A 19,922-nucleotide genomic window follows, 5' to 3' on the forward strand; every position below is an offset into this window, starting at 1 on the left:
CGTTGCTTGCCGCCGGAAATCGAACTTGCTATGTTTGTAAAGTACATCCCTTGAGAAGAGAACAAAAGTGGGTATATGGAGATTTTATTACTGCGATTGGTGTGTAGAATATGCGTGCCTGAGAGCTGTACGGTTATCGTTGTTAGAAGGGCTGTGAGGTATATCGATGGCCGGTACATACCTTTCAAGACTCCCGCTTGGCCCTGAAGATGCTCACAGGCGCATTGCAATGTACTGCCATCCTTGAAGTCGAGGACAACACTGTTGGGTAACTCCTGTCGGTCTTGATCTGGTATATATGGAGCACGGAAATCGGAAAGGGGATATCGTTTGGTGATGATCTTTGAATTCTGCCGTGAGTATCAGTAAAAGTATCCAAGGAGTGTATTTAGGGGGTGCCGCTAACGTTATCTGATTTGGATGCTGAAAGGACGAGAACGCCGTGCGCATCGATGAGCATGTGTCGTCTCTTCCAAAGCTAGAGAACATGTTAGTCAAGGTGAGCAAGAAATCCAAAGCAGAGCTTACCAAGTTGTCAGGGAATTGGACGTTCACATCTCCAACATCCACAGAAGTGGAAGGTGCCTCTTGGACGGGCTCTTGACGCTCAATTATAGGGGCTTCCTTCGGACCAGGACTAAGTGCATGGGCAATACTTCTCCGAGACATGGATGAGATGCTCGACATGCGCTTCAACAACCGACTCCGCCTCGAGTCTTTCTTCTCATCTTGAGTACCATCCAGACTGGCCACGCCGCTTAGAGAAGAATCGCTGATTGTGCGTGGCAGCTCGACTTCGCTCCCTGCACGACTCGACTTAGAGCGAATACTGGCAAAGGAGTCTCGTCGTGTGGTCTGCGGAGGCTCGAGCTTTTGCTCATTGCTTGAAGAGGATCCTGAGCGCGTGGAAGAGTATCGGCCAAACCTAGGCCTCGGCGGCTTTAGAGGCGAAAGCGGTGGAGGTCCCATGCTTTTGTGCTCTGCAGGTGGTGGACTCTTTTGGCGCTCCCGTTGGAGAGGCCTTTCTTCAACGTCCAGGTGACGTGGCTCAGACGGGTTAGATGGAATTTCAGGCGACTTGTCCCTTACTTCACGAACGATTGGGGCGGTCACTGATTTGATCGAACGCGAGTAATCAGCTTTGTTCGCGTGATTGAATAGACTCGAGTTGAAGGGTTCTGGAGATGGTGAAGGCGAAGGATATGCTGTACTAGGACGACTTTTATTGATGTTGCTGTTCTTATAGTCCGAATCACCCGAGGGAGTCCGGAGTGAAGTCTTGCGCAAACCAAGGAAAGTAGATGTATTAGGAGCTAGGTTTGGCGATATAGGGCTTGTTGGGCGAGTTGAAAGTTGCTCAAGTGCTTTAATCCGTTGCGAGATACTTGATGACACGCCAATCTTCTTGGAGATTGGTACCTGTGACTGCTGCAAATCAGGACGTGGCGCATGCTGCGCCGAGAATGATCTAGACGTCGATCGAGGTGTCGGCAGTCGCAGTGAAGAGAAAACTTCTTCGTCCTTGGCGGAGTTATCAACAGGTGTCGATACGCTTCGAGAACCCCGAGCAGATCCGTTCAATCTTTGCTCACTCTCAGATCTTGAAAACACAGGCTTGATAGGAGATTTCGAAACAGAGACAGGCTTGGCTTCTTGCACCGTAGCGCTTTTGAGCTCCTCCATGAAGGAATCATCTGAGAGGAAAGGGTCGTCCGATTGATCTGGGCTGGACACTCGTTTGATGGGATTGATCACCCCTTGGCTCCGGAATTGCCTCTCTGTCTGCCTTTCGCCCACACCATTTGAGGTTGAAGGCTGTTTACTCGAGTGGTTGCTATCCTGGGACGGTTCTTTAGACTGTTGTCTTGTGGCTTTTGATTCGCCATCAATATCAAGAGGATGCGTATTAGCTTGCTCTAGGAATAGAGCTCGTTGGGGGCTGAGACTGATTTCTTCATCCTCATCAATGGGCGGTAGTGGGACTTCGTGAGCATCGACACTATTGGAGGGAACAGTAATGGATTTGGAGGAGGGAGACCGTGTTACGAGCAAGGGTTTGAGGATGTCATTCTGGGCTTCGCGAAGCACGAGTTCGTCGGAGCTCCGGGCTGGGTGCTCAAGTGACTGGCTATGGCCTTTTTCGGATTGAGTTTGCAAGACTGGCATGTGATCATCCGTATTCGGAGTAGAGCAAACCCTCTTGTCGTGTTCTAGAGATTGGCTTTGTAGAATGTCTTCATGCTCAGATACTTCTCCTGTGTAGGCTGCCTTGTCATGGACTGCTAGCGGTTCGCTTTGCTGGAAGCCCTTGTTCTCATCGATTTCTGCCGTAGACATAATTCTTCGATCGACTAAAGGAGGCCCATCACCAGCCCTGGATTGATCTTTTGGTTCCTGAACTTCCAAGGATGGGCTTGGCGAGAGCTGCTTGTCCCCATTGGTTTCTCTAGTTGTCACAACCTTCTCCTCATCCAGAGATTGTTCACTCGTGACTGTTGGCTGATCAAAATGTCCGGACTTTGGAAATTCCTTGCCCATCGCTTTCTGCTCCGCCATATCCTTGTCTGCTATGAAAACATCGGATCGCGTAGGCGCAGAAGGCTGGCTTCGATCTTTGAGGCTCTCGATCGAAGCAGCTTTCCTCAGTGCGTTTTTCTTGAAGTCTTCTGGCATTACCTCCTGGCTGCCAATCAATTGGGGATGGGTGTTCTCAGCCAAGTCTTCGGAGAGCAGGTCTTGGTGTTCTGATATTGTAGGTATCGAGGTTGCAAGATTTTCTTGTCGCTTTTGCGCTAAGGCTTCTTCCTCATCTGTAATCGATGAAGCCTGTGTTGACGGTTCTTCGGCCGTCTCCGGCATTGATATTGGCGAGTCCTCAAGATGACGAGAGTCCTCCCTGGCAATGTCTTTGGTAGTAATTTGGACGGGCTCGGGCCCCTCTGTTGAGTTAGATGCATCGATTACTGCACGAATGATACTATCGTCAATCTCCGGTTTGGTGAACTCCGGCTCCTTAGACACACTCTTACTGCCGAAGCTATTAACGGTATTTCGCGTTGCTATTTGCTTCTGCCGCAGCTGTAGAGCCTTCATCAGTCTTTGCTTCTCAGGTGTCATCTTTGGTGATGCCGGCTCAGGCATCTTCAGTGCCCTCAATCCATCGTTCGGCGTAGGAAGATTCCGCTCAAGTACATGGATGGAGGCTACCGGCGCGGTAGGAGCTTTTTTCGGTGTCATCATACCTGGGGAAGTTGCCTGAGCTGGAGGACTGGTTGTAACCGGAGAGTTGGTCTGGGTTGGAGCGCTCGCCTGAGCTTGCCGAGAACCTGGTCTGGCCGGGACGGCTTTGCGTGATGGCATGCGAAGGCCTGCAGGTAGTGATGACACCGGTCGAAATTCATTGGATGGAGAATCTAAATTGTTTGGCGCTCCAACAGAGTCAGTCGAAGGTCGTGGTCCCTTATTTGCCTTTCTTTTGTATCCGTACGCGTCGTATAGATCTCTTGTGCTTGGCCGAGTCGAATTTGAAGAAAATCGTCCATCCATGCTAGGCCTTTTGTTGCAATCACCGGAGTCGAGTATAGGGCTGGGGCCTGTGTCCTCGCGAGTGTGTTCTCCAGGTGGTGGTGGGAGCGGCTTGTCTGTATTACTAGTAGTACGTGGGCGGAACGAACTCTGTGTTGTAGCCGACGTGGATCTGTGGTGAATACGATCCGCGCTAGTGAATCCATTCACTTTCTCAGGCAGTGTTTGGGTATATTCTGCACCTGGAGATCGCTCTTCGTCGCTTGCGGTACCACCATGTACCACTCCACCCTCGACAGCATTAACCCGACATTCTGATGCATCCTCCGTTATTTCTGCCAGGCCGCTTTGTGGGAGTGAATCATTCGAAGACTTGATTGACGCGGTAGCAGTATGCAGTGAACACGCCGAGGAGAGAGTGGAGTCTCTCAGGTCCGCTGAATGGGCAAAGGAAAATATTGTATCATGAGGCGAGAGCTTCTCGATGACCGACTGGAATTGAACAGTTACACGAGCTGTCTTCTTCTTAGCATGGTGAAGAAATTGCGACCACTGAAAATGAAGGGGTTTACCTTGCAGCAGTCGTGACGTCCCGTCCGGTATGTACTTGAGTATCACCTTCCTCCTTCGATATTGTATGAAGCCATACAAGGGCGACTGCTCCTCATAGCGAGTGACCACATCTTCCAATTCCGCGAGACCGCGGTTTCCCTTTTCTAACAAGCCCACCTCATCTCGACTAAGATACTTGAGCAGGAACCTACAGAAGGAGTCGTTAGCTCTGGAAAAAAAACCTCTCTTCTTTCCTTGGGGGCGTTTCAGGAAAACAAACCATCCTCCACCTTCACCGAGGGCAGCCTGGTGGGCATCATTGACGTCGGTGGCTTCCAAGCCATTAAGTGACATTATCCCTCTTCATGGACTCTACTGGGCTACTTGCTGCCCTGCCTGGTGGAAGTCGCTCAGCACAAGTTGCGTCGCTCAGTCGCTAATGATACTCTTGGCTACTGGACGATCGATGTTTCAGGGGTCGGCACTAAGATCGCCTTGTGGCAAAACGGGGATAACGCTGCGGGGCACCGTTCCTCCCAAGCTAGGTTTACTTTACCTAGGTCCGCGGGTCTCGATATCATTCATGTCATTCTGAGGCTGAAGAAAGTATACCGGTATTTCATTACCCTCTCAACTGATTCTTCTATCCACAGACTCCGCAGACTCTATAGAGGTATCTCTCTGTCTTCCCACAGCAAAAAGAGCCGAGGGAGATAACGAGCTCGCAACTCGTACCGAGTACCTGCATACCCGCCATCAATGCGGCTCCTAGCACTAACCGCTATCTATTGCTACAATCAATCCTACGAAGCACCACTGTCTTGCGGAGAACGGGAACAATACTATCATACCATTTTCAACGAGAAAGCCGAGGAATACCATCAGTAATGGCTGCATACAGACTTCCACCCATCACAACGCTCCCTTCCCTCCCAACGGCCGAACTTGCGACGATCCTCGACCACCTTTTCGAGCCGAGCGTGCCGCTTCACACCCTCTCTGTTGACTTACTACGGGATCAACCCTTCTCTTCCTATGACGACTTGGTTGCGAGCATTGGAGTGCAGCTCACACATCTGGCCGAGTCATCCTCTACAAGCGACTCTAAATGGTTGGAAAGCATACTGGGAGCCCATCCGAGGTTGGGTGAGAAAAAAATAGACAGCACACAGAGCAAGGGCGAACAGGCACAGTTGGCACTGGACGCTGAGACTGGTCAAGATAAGCTGTCGGAGTTGAATTCCCTATATGAGCGGACGTTTCCAGGGCTGAGATACGTGTAAGTTCGATGAACGACACAGAGACCTGTATCTCATTCCGTCACAGCGTTTTTGTCAATGGAAGAGATCGTTCAACAATACTGGAGGACATGCAGGCTCGCATTGATCGAGAGAACATCGACCTCGAGCGAACTGATGCGATCAAGGTTCGAGCTACCTTGCCAAGACTGTCAATTGTTGCTGAGTATTCTAGGCAATGTGTGAGATCGCCGCGGACCGAGCCCGCAAGCTGGCTTCTTGAAAGAGTAAAAAAAAGGCTATATGTTCTAAGGCGCCAGATCAACGGTCCAACGCGCATGAATGCAGAGCACGAGCATGCCAGAAGCCAGATGTGATTCCACGTTTCGAGCAACAAAGGTATATGTTTCCACCCTGACGCCATTATTCCAGTGCATTTAAACCCCAGCTGCAACGAGCCCTGAATAGGAAGAAGATGGGATCCGGGCTGTCACGGGTGCCACCGACACTTCGTCCTGCCTTTCGTTCTCCATGACGAGTTGGATTGCCTTTTCGCCATGATCTATCCCAAGGTGATAGCTGGTGTCTAGCGTATCAAATGAGTAAGAAGCATCGCCAAATTCCTCGTCCGAATCAGAGGAACCTAGCATGCGGAAGTCGCTGTACACAGGCTGGTTATCACCAACATTGTCCTCTTCATCTTCTTCATCCTCGATGGGTTCGTTCTCCTCATAGTCGAAAGCATCGTAGTCGGACGATGTAAAGACTGAAAATGGTTTCAAAGATGCTTGTGATGGCGGATTGTGCGAAGAATCTGATTGCGATCTAATGTTATTAGCCCGTGGCGAGATCATGTAGCAAGTATTGCCGTACATGGGTGCCCTATTCGCTTCATGAAATCCTATCTTCTTTGTGCTTTCTAGTGTCGCTTTTTTCCTCTTCTTGGCAATCGAGTTCAGTATTGCCCCTTTCCGAAGGAGTAGACCGCCCGATAACCTCTGCCTTGCCCAGACACCAAGGCGCCAAGCCCCTCGAGCGATGTGTGTTGCTGGCGTCGCGTATGGTCTGCTCAGCCTGGAAGTCACGAGTTCGTGCCTCAATCTCCTTTTCTTCCTGGACATACTTTCTCCAAAACGGTCTACTTCTTCCTGTGGTCGGGATCTCTTCAATAACTTCCGCGTCACCAGCTCTGTTGGTTGAAGTGAAGAAATGGAAATGTTTCGGAGAGGAGGTTGCCAGGAACTGGCCGGATGTAAGGCGTGCAAAGGTGGTCCTATGGGAACAGCCTTGCTGACCTGATGATGACCGGCCCCACCGCTTTGCGGTTCAAAAAGCATTGCAAAGCCAAATGGTGGTCAACGTCATGGAGTCATGGTCTTGCAATGAGGATCATGAAGGTAGCTGGAAGAAAGGGGACGGAGAATAATGCGGGCAGGTACACACTAATGTACATGGCCAGGCAAACTTCAACGCTCACTAGGCGAATGGCCTAAGATGGAGAATTGTTGGCGAGGATCAAACCCTGGCTCATGAATATGCGGAGAACCCTGGCAGAGAGGCTGACGCCCAGCAAATAGGGTCGCTACCGATGGAACATTAAATAGGGCCCGCCGTGAGGCTTGTAGATTTTCTCCTAGGTTGCACTCAGACTTCAAGGCTAAAGATGCACTTCCAAATACGAAGTACGAGCGTGCATATACTATGGCGCATTGAACGAATTGCAGCCCAACCAGTGTTCGGATCAGACAAATGAATGCCTGCTTCAATAAGCAAAGGAGATAGAGTAATCTCCTCTGGGACCACAATTCCTTTGGTTCGGCATGTCAAAAGTGCAGATCCCTCGGCAAATCACATGTATTTCCGCAAGACATTGATCTGACAGGATCTACACAATCCTGCTGCGGAGGCGCTGCTTAAAACACGGGGTACATATTTCTGCTTGTTAGTATTCTGTACAAGATAGTCTAGCGACATGCAAGTTCTGAAAAGACATCAAGGACATCTAAGACATCAGTCAAAGCGAAGCGAAGCGAACGGAGATATTCTATACGTTACACGTAACACAAACGCACGGCCCTTTACTTGTATAGTCCTCAGTCCTAAACGTCGATCATAGTTTGGAGGCGCAAACCATTCCTCCGCCTAGAATGCAAGCTGCATAGGACGGATCCTTGAACCAGTCAGCTTTCATCACGACTTTCCCTGGCGCCTCAGTTTTACTACGGAGTACAACAGCCTCAGACCAGCTAACCATGCATTGTCGATCACATGGCTGTCCGTGTGAAGAATTATTAGTAAAGTACCTAGTCTATGCAGCATAAATCATTCGTGTCTTTGATTCGCGTATTTCGACTTGCACATCTATTCTGATCAAGCTTCTCCGTTTTTCAGTGGAAGGTATTCGAATAAATGCATACCTTCGGCTCTAAATCTGACCACGTTGATGGCCCGGGCCCCGTTGGCTTGACGATTCCTTTCTTAGGGAGCGCTCAGAAGAAGCCGTAGACTTCCAGAGGAAACCCATATGGATGCAACCTTGACGATTAAGAGAGCTCCCAGTTGCCTCGGCCCGCTCCCAACCATCGAGCATCACACCATAACTGCATTGCCGGGAACGATGAGAAGATGGGGAGATCCCAAGCGCTTTGATTACTCGTTGGGCCCTGTCGCTCAGAAGACCAGCGGCTGATAGGTCGAGGACCCCAATTGATTCTTGCACTATGATAGATGTGAAATGTTTGATTGGTGTCCTCCCTCTATCAAATATTATATCTCTAGAGTGTGCATAAGAATTGTATGCACCCAAGCACAAAAGCGGCTAGGGCTGCATGCATGGAAAACATTGGCCTGTCAGCTCCAAGCGGTGACATCGAAAACCCTCAGAGATCGCTTTACGACGCGCTCGTTAGGGACTGCACCGCGATCTTTACGTTCTGACCTAGCGGATTGCACCAGGAGGTCCGTTGGATGCGCGATAAGAGAGGTACGGCCTTTGTTCAATGAAAGCCGAAGCCACACGACGATGGCGGAGGTGCTGCCACAGATCAGAGTGAGAGCAGATACGCAGTCACGAGAAGCGAGCTCCAAGGTGGCGACGCCCGCCATCCTGCCATTGAGAGATGCAACGAATAATACAGGCAATGGGCGCGTAATCGCACCCGAGAGCGTGGAAGGTGAGATACCATCACAGTTGGCAGGATTCGGCAATATGGCGCAGCCAACAACAACAAATATATTCGCGGAGCCGCTGACGCCGCTCCTCCAGCACGACAGTTACCAAATACCAAAAGCTATCCAAGCAAGTTCATGCAAACCCTTTCTGGCAATCAGGCGCATGCTGCGAGCAAGTCTCCCGGGGCAGAGGAACGGAGAGATTCGCAAGCAATTGACCCTCTATCACACGTACGTCTCAGAGTGCCTGGGCATAGCAAGGGGATTGTGCTGAGATACGGTGCAGCATATCCTCAACAGAGCGAATATGCCGAACTCATTGCCTCTGAAGATGCGCTCAGGCGCCGCTGAAGAAGATAACGGCGAAAGTGATAATAGCGCATCCGTAGCAACAGCTCAGACCTCCTCAGAGCCATCCGCTGTACGCAACGATAGCGCGGGTCCTGGTTCAAAAGACAAGAGGTAAATGCTGAATGCCGCTGTCAGCATTGGCATTTTGATTACCACATCTGTGGCTGACTGGCACTGAACTCAAAATCCACAATGCTGACGAAAGTGCCTCATGCATTAGAAACCGGGTCTCATTCTTTAGCCGCTTCGCTCCGAAGAAGAAAGACGTCTTATCCGAGATCAACGATAATGATTCCGAAGTGGGCGACAAAAGAACCGAAGGAATGGATGCGGAAATATTCTCCCAGCCGATTGGATACATACCTCAATTTCCATCACCGCCAAAATACATCAAGGTGCGATCACATGGCAAGAAAGAGAGGGACTTTCAGAGGCTCTTCCTCGCCCAGGAGTTGAGGGGAAGGTCGGGTGTGGAGATTGCACAGTCTGGAGGTAGGCTTGTCAAGAACGGGGCATATAAACATGGGGAAAAGGATGGCAATGCGATATGGGCGATGGAGTTCTCAAAAGATGGCAAACATCTGGCAGCCGGTGGGAAGGATTACGTTGTCAGAGTCTGGGAAGTCTTGTCCACAAAAGACGAGCGACAGACGCATGAGAAAGAAGAGGAATCTGCGGCGAAGGCGGGCGACAGTGTCCGACTGAATGCGCCAGTATTCAAACCCAAGACGGTACAGGAGTATGGAGGTCACACAGCAAGCATCTTGGACCTGAGCTGGAGCAAAGTATGTTCGTGCGAAAGTTCAAGTCGGAGAAGACTGACAACCAGTAGAACAACTTTCTTCTGTCTTCCTCGATGGACAAAACAGTACGGCTTTGGCACGTTAGCAGGGCTGAATGTCTATGCTGCTTCAAGCACAGTGACTTTGTCACATCCATACAATTCCATCCGCGCGATGATCGATTCTTCCTCGCAGGGTCACTGGATTCGAAACTTCGACTGTGGAGCATACCAGACAAGAGCGTCGCGTATTGGACACAAACACCGGACCTGGTCACTGCCGTCGCATTTGCTCCGGATGGCAAGACCGCAATCGCAGGCTGTCTGAACGGATTATGTCTATTCTATGAAACAGAAGGCTTGAAATACCAGACACAGATCCATGTTCGCTCAGCGCATGGAAAGAATGCCAAGGGAAGCAAAGTCACCGGTATACAAGCCATCAACTACCCACCTGAAGATTCAAACGGAGAAGTCAAGCTTCTAATTACCAGCAATGACTCTCGGGTACGCGTCTACAATCTTAGAGACAAGGGTCTCGAGCTCAAACTGAAAGGTAACGAGAACTCATGCAGTCAAATACATGCTTCGTTCAGCGATGACGCGCGGTACATAGTATGTGGTAGCGAGGATCGCAAGGTATATATATGGTCTACAGGACAGCCAGAAACCGAAAGGGACAAGCGGCCTCTCGAGACTTTTGAAGCCCATTCAGCTATTGTCACTACTGCGATCATGGCGCCTACGAAGACAAGACAGCTCCTCAGTGCATCAGGCGACCCTCTGTACGACTTATGCAACCCTCCACCCGTGACACTAATCAGTCGCACGCAATCGCAGGCATCCTCCATACCTCCTACCGAAGGCAGCCCGCAACCTGACAGTTACATTCTTCCCACTTCGACGACACCCGACGTCACCAGAACCACTAAGCCGGAAGAATCGCCAGCTTACCTTGCTCGCTGCGCCCATCCAGACGGCAACATCCTTGTCACAGCTGACTTCATGGGTCATATCAAAGTCTTCCGCCAAGATTGCGCCTTACAAAACCGGCTGCGGAACAACGACAGCGCATTATCCAAGAAGATGCTCGGGAGAACGAGTTCGGTCGCCACGAAGAACAGCAAAACTTCCCGGCGTGACTCTCTCCAAATGGGCCATCCCTCATCCGAACGTATCCTCTCGTGGCGTCAATCGATTTCAAGCAACAATGGAAGCTTCGACAATTCCCGTCTCAGCCAACAGAGAAGTAGCTCTCCACGCAAGTCGTTGGGTGCAGGATCCCTCCAACCCGCTCGCCTTCCGAGTCAAAACACGATCGTAACAACTCCATCTCTGCCCAGCACCTCTCAACAACACAGCCCACATCGCTCCTCTGACGAATCTAAAGGTCTAGGTCTAGACATTGAGAAACTCAGCCTTAAACCCCCGAAAATGGACTCCAAATGTGCCATCGAAGCTAATCCACTGATGCTACGAGGAGAGCAAAGCTATATGTTCTGGAACTCGGCCGTCTACCAGGCGCAGGCTGCTACTGCATCCCATCTCGGCCCCAAGTACGAGCCCAGTCGCCACAACCGCAACGGCTACTCTCCAAATACAAGCACGGCCGGGAGCAGTAATCGCTCCAGCGTTGAGAGGCATCATTCACACTTGGGCGTGCCGATAGCAAAGGCAGATACCCAGGTTAGCAGGCTGAGCAGTGAGGAGGAAAGTGGTGGGGAAAGCCCGCAGAGGGAGGAGGGAAAGGGTGTGACTTGTAGAAGATGTGGAGGGAAGAGCTTTAAAGTTACGATTGGGGGAAATCAAAGGAAGCAGATCCTGGAGTGTGGGAGTTGTGGGGAGGGTGTATAGTGGGGTTTGCAAGGCGGATGCGGTCTAGAAATGGCTTTCACGGGTTGTAGCAGACCTGCTGGATGATAAATACTGTATGAGATGTAGACATAGCTTGTACTTAGATCAACGAAGCTACCATAAGCCATCCTGAGAGGTTAAGGTAAGATACCTTGTCAATGAAGACTGCGCTAGCCCTCCCGAGCCTTCGACTTATGCTCCCATTGGTCCGCTCGTTTACTGAGTTCATCACGCATTGACAGACGTTTGTTGGCTGTGTCGTAAATGGCGAGAATACATAGGGCACTGATCATTATCACCCTCCTTTTGTGTTTGGACTAGAGTTGTTGGTCAGTGGTCCCCATTTCTTGTTGCCTATTCCTCAAGCTTCGAGCCGTCGCGGGTACTCTCGTTACCTCACGTATCCTGCCGCTAAAGTATATACACGGGCCCGTATATCCACATTAAAAAACCCCCCTAAATCATCTTCGAAAAGAATCTCGCTGCCTGTTCGTTGCTCTTTCTGTATGTAATAAGCTACATTCGGAAACCCCAATCTGTGCCCGCTTCACTCCACCTGATGCCCCACCCCCCTCCCCGGCACCTTCATTTGAATGATGACTCTACTCTGGCCCCTCTCCCTCTCCCAAATCCTCTTTTCCTTCGCCTGCCTCTTGACATGCTACTACACCCATCAGCGCCTCACGACCGGCGCATCCCGCCGCCGCTTCATCGCATCCAACGGCTGCAAGCCCCTCCGGAAATGGCGCCACAAAGACCCGGTGCTCGGACTCGACTTCCTCTGGGCCAGCTACAGAGCCGTCGAAGAGCACCGAGCGCTCGAAATGATGAAGGGCCAGTTCGATCTCGTGGGGTGGAATACGGCACAGATAAGGATTTTGACCGACACCGTTGTGGCTACGATCGAGCCGGAGAATCTGAAGTGTCTCCTCGCGAGCGATTTTCGGAGTTATAGTTTGACGGATGCGCGGAAGAAGTTGATGAGGCCGTTTTTGGGGGAGGGCATTTTTACGACGGATGGGAAAGAGTGGGTGCTTTTTCCCTTGGTTTAACGGTTTCTTTCCTTGATTGCTATGGTTTTTAGATCGTAAGTTATGTAGATGGGTAATATCGTTGCTGTTATTCCGGACCTGCTCGTTGAGATCTGTTTGGACTCGGAACCTCTAGTCCAAAAGGCAATGCTAATTGAGCCGGTCACAGGTGGCAGCACTCGAGAGAGATGTTGAGGCCGAATTTCGTAAGAACGCAGATTGGCGACGTCGAGATGTTTGAGAAACACGTCGAACATTTAATCCAAGCGATCCCGAGGGATGGCTCCACGGTCGGTCTGCAGGATTTGTTTTTCAAATTCAGTTTGGATGTTGCCACCGATCTTCTCTTTGGAGAAAGTACCAATACTCTAGCACCCGGCTTTGCGGATGCCGACGTCACGGAGTTCGTGGATGCGTACGGTTATTGCTTGCGAGCTCTTGATGGGACTAGCCTTACGGAAGAAGACCGTGATGGGCGTACGGGGTGGGCTTGGGGCTTTCTGGGGCTGTTTCTGCCGAATCTGAAATTGAAGCAGCAGACCGGGGTCGTGCATAGTACGTTCGCTCACTTCGTCCAAGCCAGACTTGTCCACTTTGAAGCAACACTGGATCCACATGTCTGACTGACCCTCAACAGACTTCGTCGACAAGCTTGTCGAGAACGCCATGACGAATCGAGACGCACGCAGGTCTGAATCAGAGAAGGATCCAACCTCCCGCTACGTCTTCCTCCACGAGCTCGTCTCCCAAACATCAGACAAGATCAAAATCCGCTCCGAACTCCTCAACATCCTCCTCGCCGGCCGCGACACCACCGCTTCCTTACTCTCCAACGTCTGGTTCGAGCTCTCCAAACGCCCCGACGTCTGGACCCGACTCCGGCGCGAAGTCGACTCCCTCGACGGCGAACTTCCCACTTTCGAGAACCTGAAAGACATGAAGTACCTCCGCGCCGTACTCAACGAGTCGTTGCGACTGTATCCCGTCGTGCCGGAAAACGATCGCCAAGCGGAAGTCGACACGGTGTTACCGGTGGGTGGCGGGGAGGATGGGAAATCTCCCGTGTTCGTCGCGAAGGGCCAGATGGTCCACTGGAGCCTCTACACCATGCATAGACGCAAGGATCTCTACGGCGACGACGCGGAATCCTTCAAGCCTGAGCGCTGGCTCGATCAGGGCGAGAAGAAAGGCTTGAGGGTCGGGTGGGAGTATCTGCCTTTTAATGGCGGGCCGAGGATTTGCATCGGTCGTAGGTGCCCCAAGCTCCTTTCTTTCTTTCTTTATTCCTTCCTTCCTTCCTTCCTTCCTTCTTTTCTTGGATCAGGAAGTGTCATTCAGACAGACAGACCACTGAACAAACCGGGCAGAACAATTCGCCCTCACAGAAGCATCCTACGTCACCGCGCGCCTCGCGCAGGACTTCCCCACAATCGAAAGCCGAGACCCTGAGCCCTGGCGCGAGAAATTCAGCCTCACGTGCACGGGGCTGGGCGGTTGCGAAGTCGCCCTGTTCCCGAAGTGAGCGAGCGGGCATGTCGAGGACAGACGGGGATCCTGGTGACTGCGTACATATGCAATGTACGTCTGTAAGTTTGCATGTAATGTACCGTATGTAAGTTGGGGTGTCCGGCCGTGTACGAACGCGGCGCTGGCGTACGAGATAGGAAGGGAGTGGCACAGGTACTGCCTATGTACATACATACATATATACTAATATATACTCTAATCCGCGCAGATCTACTCTAGCCCGCGGATGGCCATCTCGTCTCGTTCATTCATCGCTAGAAAGGCAATCAGGGTACCCGTATGAGGGAGATGTGCGTTGTCACCCTAACCACCTTCATCCCATCCCATCCCAACTCAACTCAACTCAACTCACCCAATCAACTGCACCAACCGATCACATTCATATACATCCCACCTCCTTTTGAACCTTTACACCATCCTTCCACCTTTACATCATCCTTCCACCTTTACACCATCCCTTCCACCTTTACCCATCCTTTCACCTTTACCTACCATCCTACCTACCTACCTACCTACACCACCCTACCCACCTTACCTACCTCCCTTCCTACCTTTACCCACCTACCTACCTACCTACCTACCCACCCACCTACCTACCTACCCACCCTTCCACCTTTACCCATCTAGACCTACCTGCACCCATCAACCAACCAACCAGCCACCCATCAACCAACCATCCATCCAACCACCCACCACCATCACACCTGCACCCCAGCCCAAACTAGCGACTGTCGCAAAAGTTCGCGCAGGGGTCCATCCCGGTCCGCATGTCTGATCCGTCTCCTAGCCGCATTACCGTCATGTTAGAGAGGGAGAGTTTGTTCCGGCTTATGAGTGAGTTGAGTTGAGTTTGAGTTGAGTTGAGTTGGGTTTGAGTTGAGTTTGAGTTGAGTTGGGTTTGAGTTGAGTTGGGTTGGGTTGAGTTGAGTTGAGTTGAGTTGAGTTGAGTTTGAGTTGAGTTGAGTTGAGTTTGAGTTGAGGGATTTATGCTTATGGGGACGCTAGGGGGGGGAGGTGGGATTGGAAGGGTTAGGGGGGTTGGGGATGGTTGGGGGATGGTTTTGGTTTGATAGGTGGGTGGGTAGGTAGGTGGGTGGGTAGGTAGGTAGGTAGGTAGGTAGGTAGGCAGGCAGGTGGGCAGGCAGGCAGGCAGGCAGGCAGGCAGGCAGGCAGGCAGGCAGGCAGGCAGGCAGGCAGGCAGGCAGGCAGGCAGGTTGGGTAGGTAGGTAGGTAGGTAGGTAGGTAGGTAGGTAGGTAGGTAGTTGGATGGATGGATGGATGGATGGATGAAAGAGCTGGATGGTGGGAGATACGTGGGGATTTTGGGTCTGGTTCGTTGAGGTGGGTGGGTGGGGTTGTTGTGTGTTGTTTGGGTGTATAATGTGACAGGGGGATGGAGAAAGGGGAAGAGGGGGAGGCGGGTTGGTTGTGACATGAGATGGAGTAAATGGTTGGTCAGATGTGTCTATGGGTTTGATATCCAAAAAAAGAGAGAGAGGGAGAGAAACTGGTTGGTTGTTATAAGATGTCATTGAAAAGATTTCTATGTATTCTAGAGATTCTCGGAAAAGTCTCTGTACAAGATATATGAACCACGTCAACTTAGCAAAACTCACCCTCCACAATCAAGCCTCCGTTCTCCAATACCCATATCGACTATTTAAGATCACAATAACCGCTCAAAATTTGTTGCATGGAGAACCCCACCTGGCCCCACCACGTCAAACGCCCCTCAAAGTCGGTCGTGCTTGACGCCCTCCACCACCTTCTCCTCCTCGCTACTATTGCCATACTCCTTGGCCTCCAAACTCAGATCCTTAGGCACCAAACTGCCCTGTCGGCCCCCCTTGAACCCCGCCTCGGGATCCACGACGCTATTCCCCCGCTGCGCCGCTTGCACCAGTTCAGGGTTCTGTTCTTTCAGGATCTTGAAGTTGCGCTCGGCGTCCCAGTTCCAGATGGAGTCGGAAGCGAAGACGAGGTCCATTTCCTCGAGGGTGCGTTGGTTGGTTTCGGGATAGAGGGCCCAGACGACGACGATGGTGACGACGTTGACGGCGCCGAAGAGGTAGAGGGTCTTTTCTTCCAGCTTGGCGAAAATGGTGGGGAGGAGGAGCACCTGGTCGTTCGTTAGACACTTGTTGACGACATGTGAATGTAAGAAAGGTTCATTGGGGTTTTCATACCGTCCACCCATTGCCGATAGACCAACCAACCACACCCCACGCGTTGCCTCGGGCTCGGACTTCCAATGGGAAGATCTCAGCCGGGTATAGCCACGGTACGGTCAACCATGTCGCTCCGAAAATCGCAGTGAACAGGAACACGAAGAAGATGGCGCCGCCACCGACGCCGGAGGTGCTTCCGCCGCTGTTTTTGGCGTTGATCGTAGCGCGGGCGAGACCACCAGCGCAGAACATACAGATACCCTGGCCGACTGAGCCCCAGTAGAGAGTCCAGCGACGACCGATTCGATCCAGAGTGAAGACACAGATGAGGGTGGCGAACATGTATGTGATATCGTTGAGACCGGATATCCAGAGACGGTTTTGTGGCGAGACACCGGCGATTGAGAAGATGGTGGGCCCGTATATTGTGATACCGGCGATGCCGATCCATTCTTGGAGGATTTGGAGCCAGATGACGAGTTGAACGCGGCGACCGGTGTGGAGCTTGCCGGACTTCCAGCCGAAGAACATGGCCAGGTAGCTACTCTGGCTCGAGGTCTTGCGCTCCAGCTCGACGATGTTGCGGATGTCTTGGAATTCAGCTTCGGCCGCACCGTCACCTTCGCCGCGGAGACGACCGAGTATGAATCGGGCTTCTTCCTCGCGCCCGACTTTAACAAGCCAGCGAGGGGATTCGGGCATAGCCCATACAACGAAAAAGAGGAAGATGAGGGGCACGATTTGGAAAGCGATCGGGAAGCGCCAGATGAAGGAGGAATTGACCTGCCCGTAGAAGGAGGTGCCGTATTCGATCCAATAAGCGACGACGACGCCGAAAATGTTGAGGGTGAACTCGATAGAGACGAATTGGCCGCGGGATGTGTGGCTGGCAGTTTCGGTGGCCCAGACGGGGGTGATGGCGTTCAGGATGCCTGTTCCGATACCGTTCAGGGTACGGGCGCAGAACATCCATTTGGCGTTTTGGGCGGAGCATTGAAGAGTGGCGCCGACGACAGCCCACAGGGCGGCTACGGCGATGGTCTTGATACGACCGTATCGATCGCCAAACCACCCGCCGAGGAAGGCGCCGAATAAGGTGCCGGGCAGGTAGTACACTGCGATCTGGAATCACACATGTCAGACAATTGACACAAGCCCAATGAGTAGGTGGTGTTCTGGGATTACTTACGATACCTCCTTGGAGAAGTGGGTGCTGAATTGTGACGAGCCCTTGTTTTTCATCATACATGCCAAAGCCCATGGTGGAGGCATAATTGCGGTTGCCGTTGACACCGCCCATGACACCTTGATCATAGCCAAAGAAGAAGATGGAGAGCCCAGCTACGCAGTTGATGAGGATGAGGAGAGCCCGCTTTTCGTACTTGCGGGCTACATTGTAGCTCGCGATGTTATCCATGGTTACTGCTGCTGGCCCGTGGGGCTCGATATCGAGTGGAGTGGGTCAGATAGAACACGGAAGGGGGGTTGGATGTTGGGTTAAGGGAAGGAGGGAGGTTAGAGAGAGTGCGGGGAGAAAGCAAGAAGGTGAAGCAAGGGAGAGGAAGAGAAGATGGGAGATCTGGGGTAATGGGTCTGGATTTATAGATACAAAGGAACAAGGATGGGTGAAGCAAGGGATGCCGGACCATCCGTTAGCCGCCAGCTTCACATGCAGGCTCGCCGTTTTGATTAGCTACTATTGTGACACATATGACCAGAGCATAGATGGCCGAAGATGAAGTGTGAGCGAGGCCAATCAATGGTGGCGACTTGGCGGGGTCCAGTCAACACCTCGCCCGCACCGTATGGCTCTCTTGGTGTGTTGATTGAAGCGCAAGAAGGATAAGGAGAAATGGGCAAATGATGTGTGATGGAGAAAGAGAGCAGATAGGGAGGTGTTAGTTGAATAGCTACATTATAGTTTGCAGATACCAATTTCAAATTCAAAAGTCGAGCGAAGGAGTGACGGTACAAATTGTGTGGAGCGCAAGCAGAGGAAAGAAAGAAAAAGCTGAGACCAGCATGTTGATCCTGCTTTTTTCCATTTTTCCATTTTTTCAAATTACCCCTCCTCGGCAGCTAAATTTATGCTGCCTTTTGGCCCCAGAAATCCCCTATTGTCCTAAGTTTTGAGTCATGCGTTTGAAGTACAACTTAAATCTCATAGGCTCATTCGCGAGAAGAGACTAGAGAGATCGCTTGGATGAATAGCGCGATGAAATATAATGTAGTAAGTAAAGTAAGTAGCGAGTAATAGCGAATAATCACGAATAAGGTTGAGATATAAGCGCAGTCGATTGACAGGTTGATCGCAATTGCTGGGGCGCCCCTCCTCTCAAATCATCGTCATTTCGATCATACCTTCAACCTGGAAAGTGGGGTCCCGGGTCCAAGGCCCACGCGATCAGAAGGCTGATCCACGCCGATCAAGCCTGATCCCTGTATATGTGACGCAAAGAAGACCGCTAGAAGGTCACCAGAAGGAAACTAGAAGGACGCTAGAAGGTCGGTGGAAGCACAAAGTGGGCATGACCGCTGATCTCCAATCCCGATGGCCAACCCACCAAATCTCTGGGATGACAACTCCGACCATCACCGACCATCGAGTACCAGCAGCCCCGAACTGCTGTCATGCCCACACACAACTCTGGAAGCGCTCGACGGTCCATTGAGAGCGCCTGCTGTTCGGATGCGGCAGGCTTCGAGTGACAACATCATACCCGACGGCGACGTGGCATGTCTTGCGCTTCAATAATCACCCCTTCTTGTGTCAATGTGGGTAACAGACTGACAGCTGATTTCCCTAGGTATGTTGCCCCCGCAGTCAGCAGTCAGCAACGAAGGCAAACCCTCGCCAATTGATAACTGCGTAAGAATTCATGCGGCTCGTCTATTGTTGTAGACTCTCCAAGCACCGTCGCTAATCTTCAAAATGACAACTCACGCCTAAATTTACACAAGTTGGGTACCTCCTCACCCTCGGACTTCGACATGTGCTGCAGCTTGATGCAACGTTCGCATTAGAAGTCTGGCCGCCGATGCTGCCACCCTCGAGCCAATAAGACTGGGCGCTGGCTCCGTAGGTAGCATTGACCAGTGCGGGGCTGGTATTTCTCAAATCAGCATGTAGCAGATCATCCCACCATGTCACGAGTGGAAGTTTTGGCGCCGACTGCTCATAGGCCCACATCTTCTCCATACGATCGAGCCTGTTCTGAAGCCCGAAGCTCCTTTCCGAGCCACGAGTTTTGTCATTCACTCTGAAAAACTGCGTGGTACCCGCTGAGACCAATCTTGACGGCTTCGCCGAGTCTTTCAGTAGTAAAACTTATCATTGGCGTCGGGCTCCCAGGAGTCGAGGTGTCCCTCTTCTTGCTCTTCGAATTCCACGATCCAGACAATGGCAGTCAGGAAGGTAAAGCTTTCTGCTGGGTGGGGGGTCAAGCGTTAGCCAAAAAAAATTCTTTCCTGCTACCTCATTGCCTCGTCCGTCTGATTTGTTCTTTCTGGACGAACTATGGACACGCAGAAGAAGGGCGGGTGGCACGTTCAGGGTTGCCGTCGTTAGTTACTCCGAGTTGATAGGAATGTATCAAGGGCGGGCCATCGTATTCATTAAGTATGGCGGCCTCTTGTGCTTGTCACGGAGTATTACTGGTGATACTCCTGGTGACCACCCCCGGGACTTTGTGATACTTAGGCGCAATCCCGCTGTAAATGACGT

General features: G+C 51.6%; 5 protein-coding genes across 5 annotated transcripts; 2 read left to right on the top strand and 3 right to left on the bottom strand.

Annotated features, from left to right (window-relative positions):
* Nucleotides 1-87: 87 nt before the first annotated feature.
* HO133_001358 (uncharacterized protein) lies at nt 88-4,431 on the bottom strand (the record flags this gene model as incomplete). Its single annotated transcript, XM_037292288.1, has 5 exons — nt 88-125; nt 182-350; nt 407-478; nt 529-4,285; nt 4,358-4,431. The coding sequence occupies 5 exons, from the start codon at nt 4,429-4,431 to the stop codon at nt 88-90; spliced, it is 4,110 nt and encodes a 1,369-aa protein (XP_037151707.1).
* A 533-nt stretch (nt 4,432-4,964) lies between these two features.
* Nucleotides 4,965-5,598, top strand: HO133_001359 (uncharacterized protein; the record flags this gene model as incomplete). The annotated part of the gene is made up of 3 exons (XM_037292289.1): nt 4,965-5,356; nt 5,404-5,503; nt 5,551-5,598. The coding sequence occupies 3 exons, from the start codon at nt 4,965-4,967 to the stop codon at nt 5,596-5,598; spliced, it is 540 nt and encodes a 179-aa protein (XP_037151708.1).
* Nucleotides 5,599-5,752: 154 nt separating this feature from the next.
* HO133_001360 (uncharacterized protein) lies at nt 5,753-6,652 on the bottom strand (the record flags this gene model as incomplete). Its single annotated transcript, XM_037292290.1, has 1 exon — nt 5,753-6,652. One exon carries the CDS (start codon nt 6,650-6,652, stop codon nt 5,753-5,755), a length of 900 nt encoding a protein of 299 aa, XP_037151709.1.
* Nucleotides 6,653-8,337: 1,685 nt separating this feature from the next.
* HO133_001361 (uncharacterized protein) lies at nt 8,338-14,025 on the top strand (the record flags this gene model as incomplete). The annotated part of the gene is made up of 9 exons (XM_037292291.1): nt 8,338-8,488; nt 8,560-8,717; nt 8,773-8,948; nt 9,079-9,622; nt 9,754-11,466; nt 12,150-12,499; nt 12,673-13,058; nt 13,141-13,752; nt 13,871-14,025. 9 exons carry the CDS (start codon nt 8,338-8,340, stop codon nt 14,023-14,025), a joined length of 4,245 nt encoding a protein of 1,414 aa, XP_037151710.1.
* Nucleotides 14,026-15,762: 1,737 nt separating this feature from the next.
* On the bottom strand, nt 15,763-17,615 carry HO133_001362 (uncharacterized protein; the record flags this gene model as incomplete). The annotated part of the gene is made up of 3 exons (XM_037292292.1): nt 15,763-16,149; nt 16,217-17,320; nt 17,388-17,615. The coding sequence occupies 3 exons, from the start codon at nt 17,613-17,615 to the stop codon at nt 15,763-15,765; spliced, it is 1,719 nt and encodes a 572-aa protein (XP_037151711.1).
* Nucleotides 17,616-19,922: the final 2,307 nt, after the last annotated feature.

This window comes from Letharia lupina (assembly GCF_014066315.1).
Source record: "Letharia lupina isolate WasteWater1 chromosome Unknown contig_12, whole genome shotgun sequence".
In the NCBI taxonomy this organism is placed as follows: domain Eukaryota; kingdom Fungi; phylum Ascomycota; class Lecanoromycetes; order Lecanorales; family Parmeliaceae; genus Letharia; species Letharia lupina.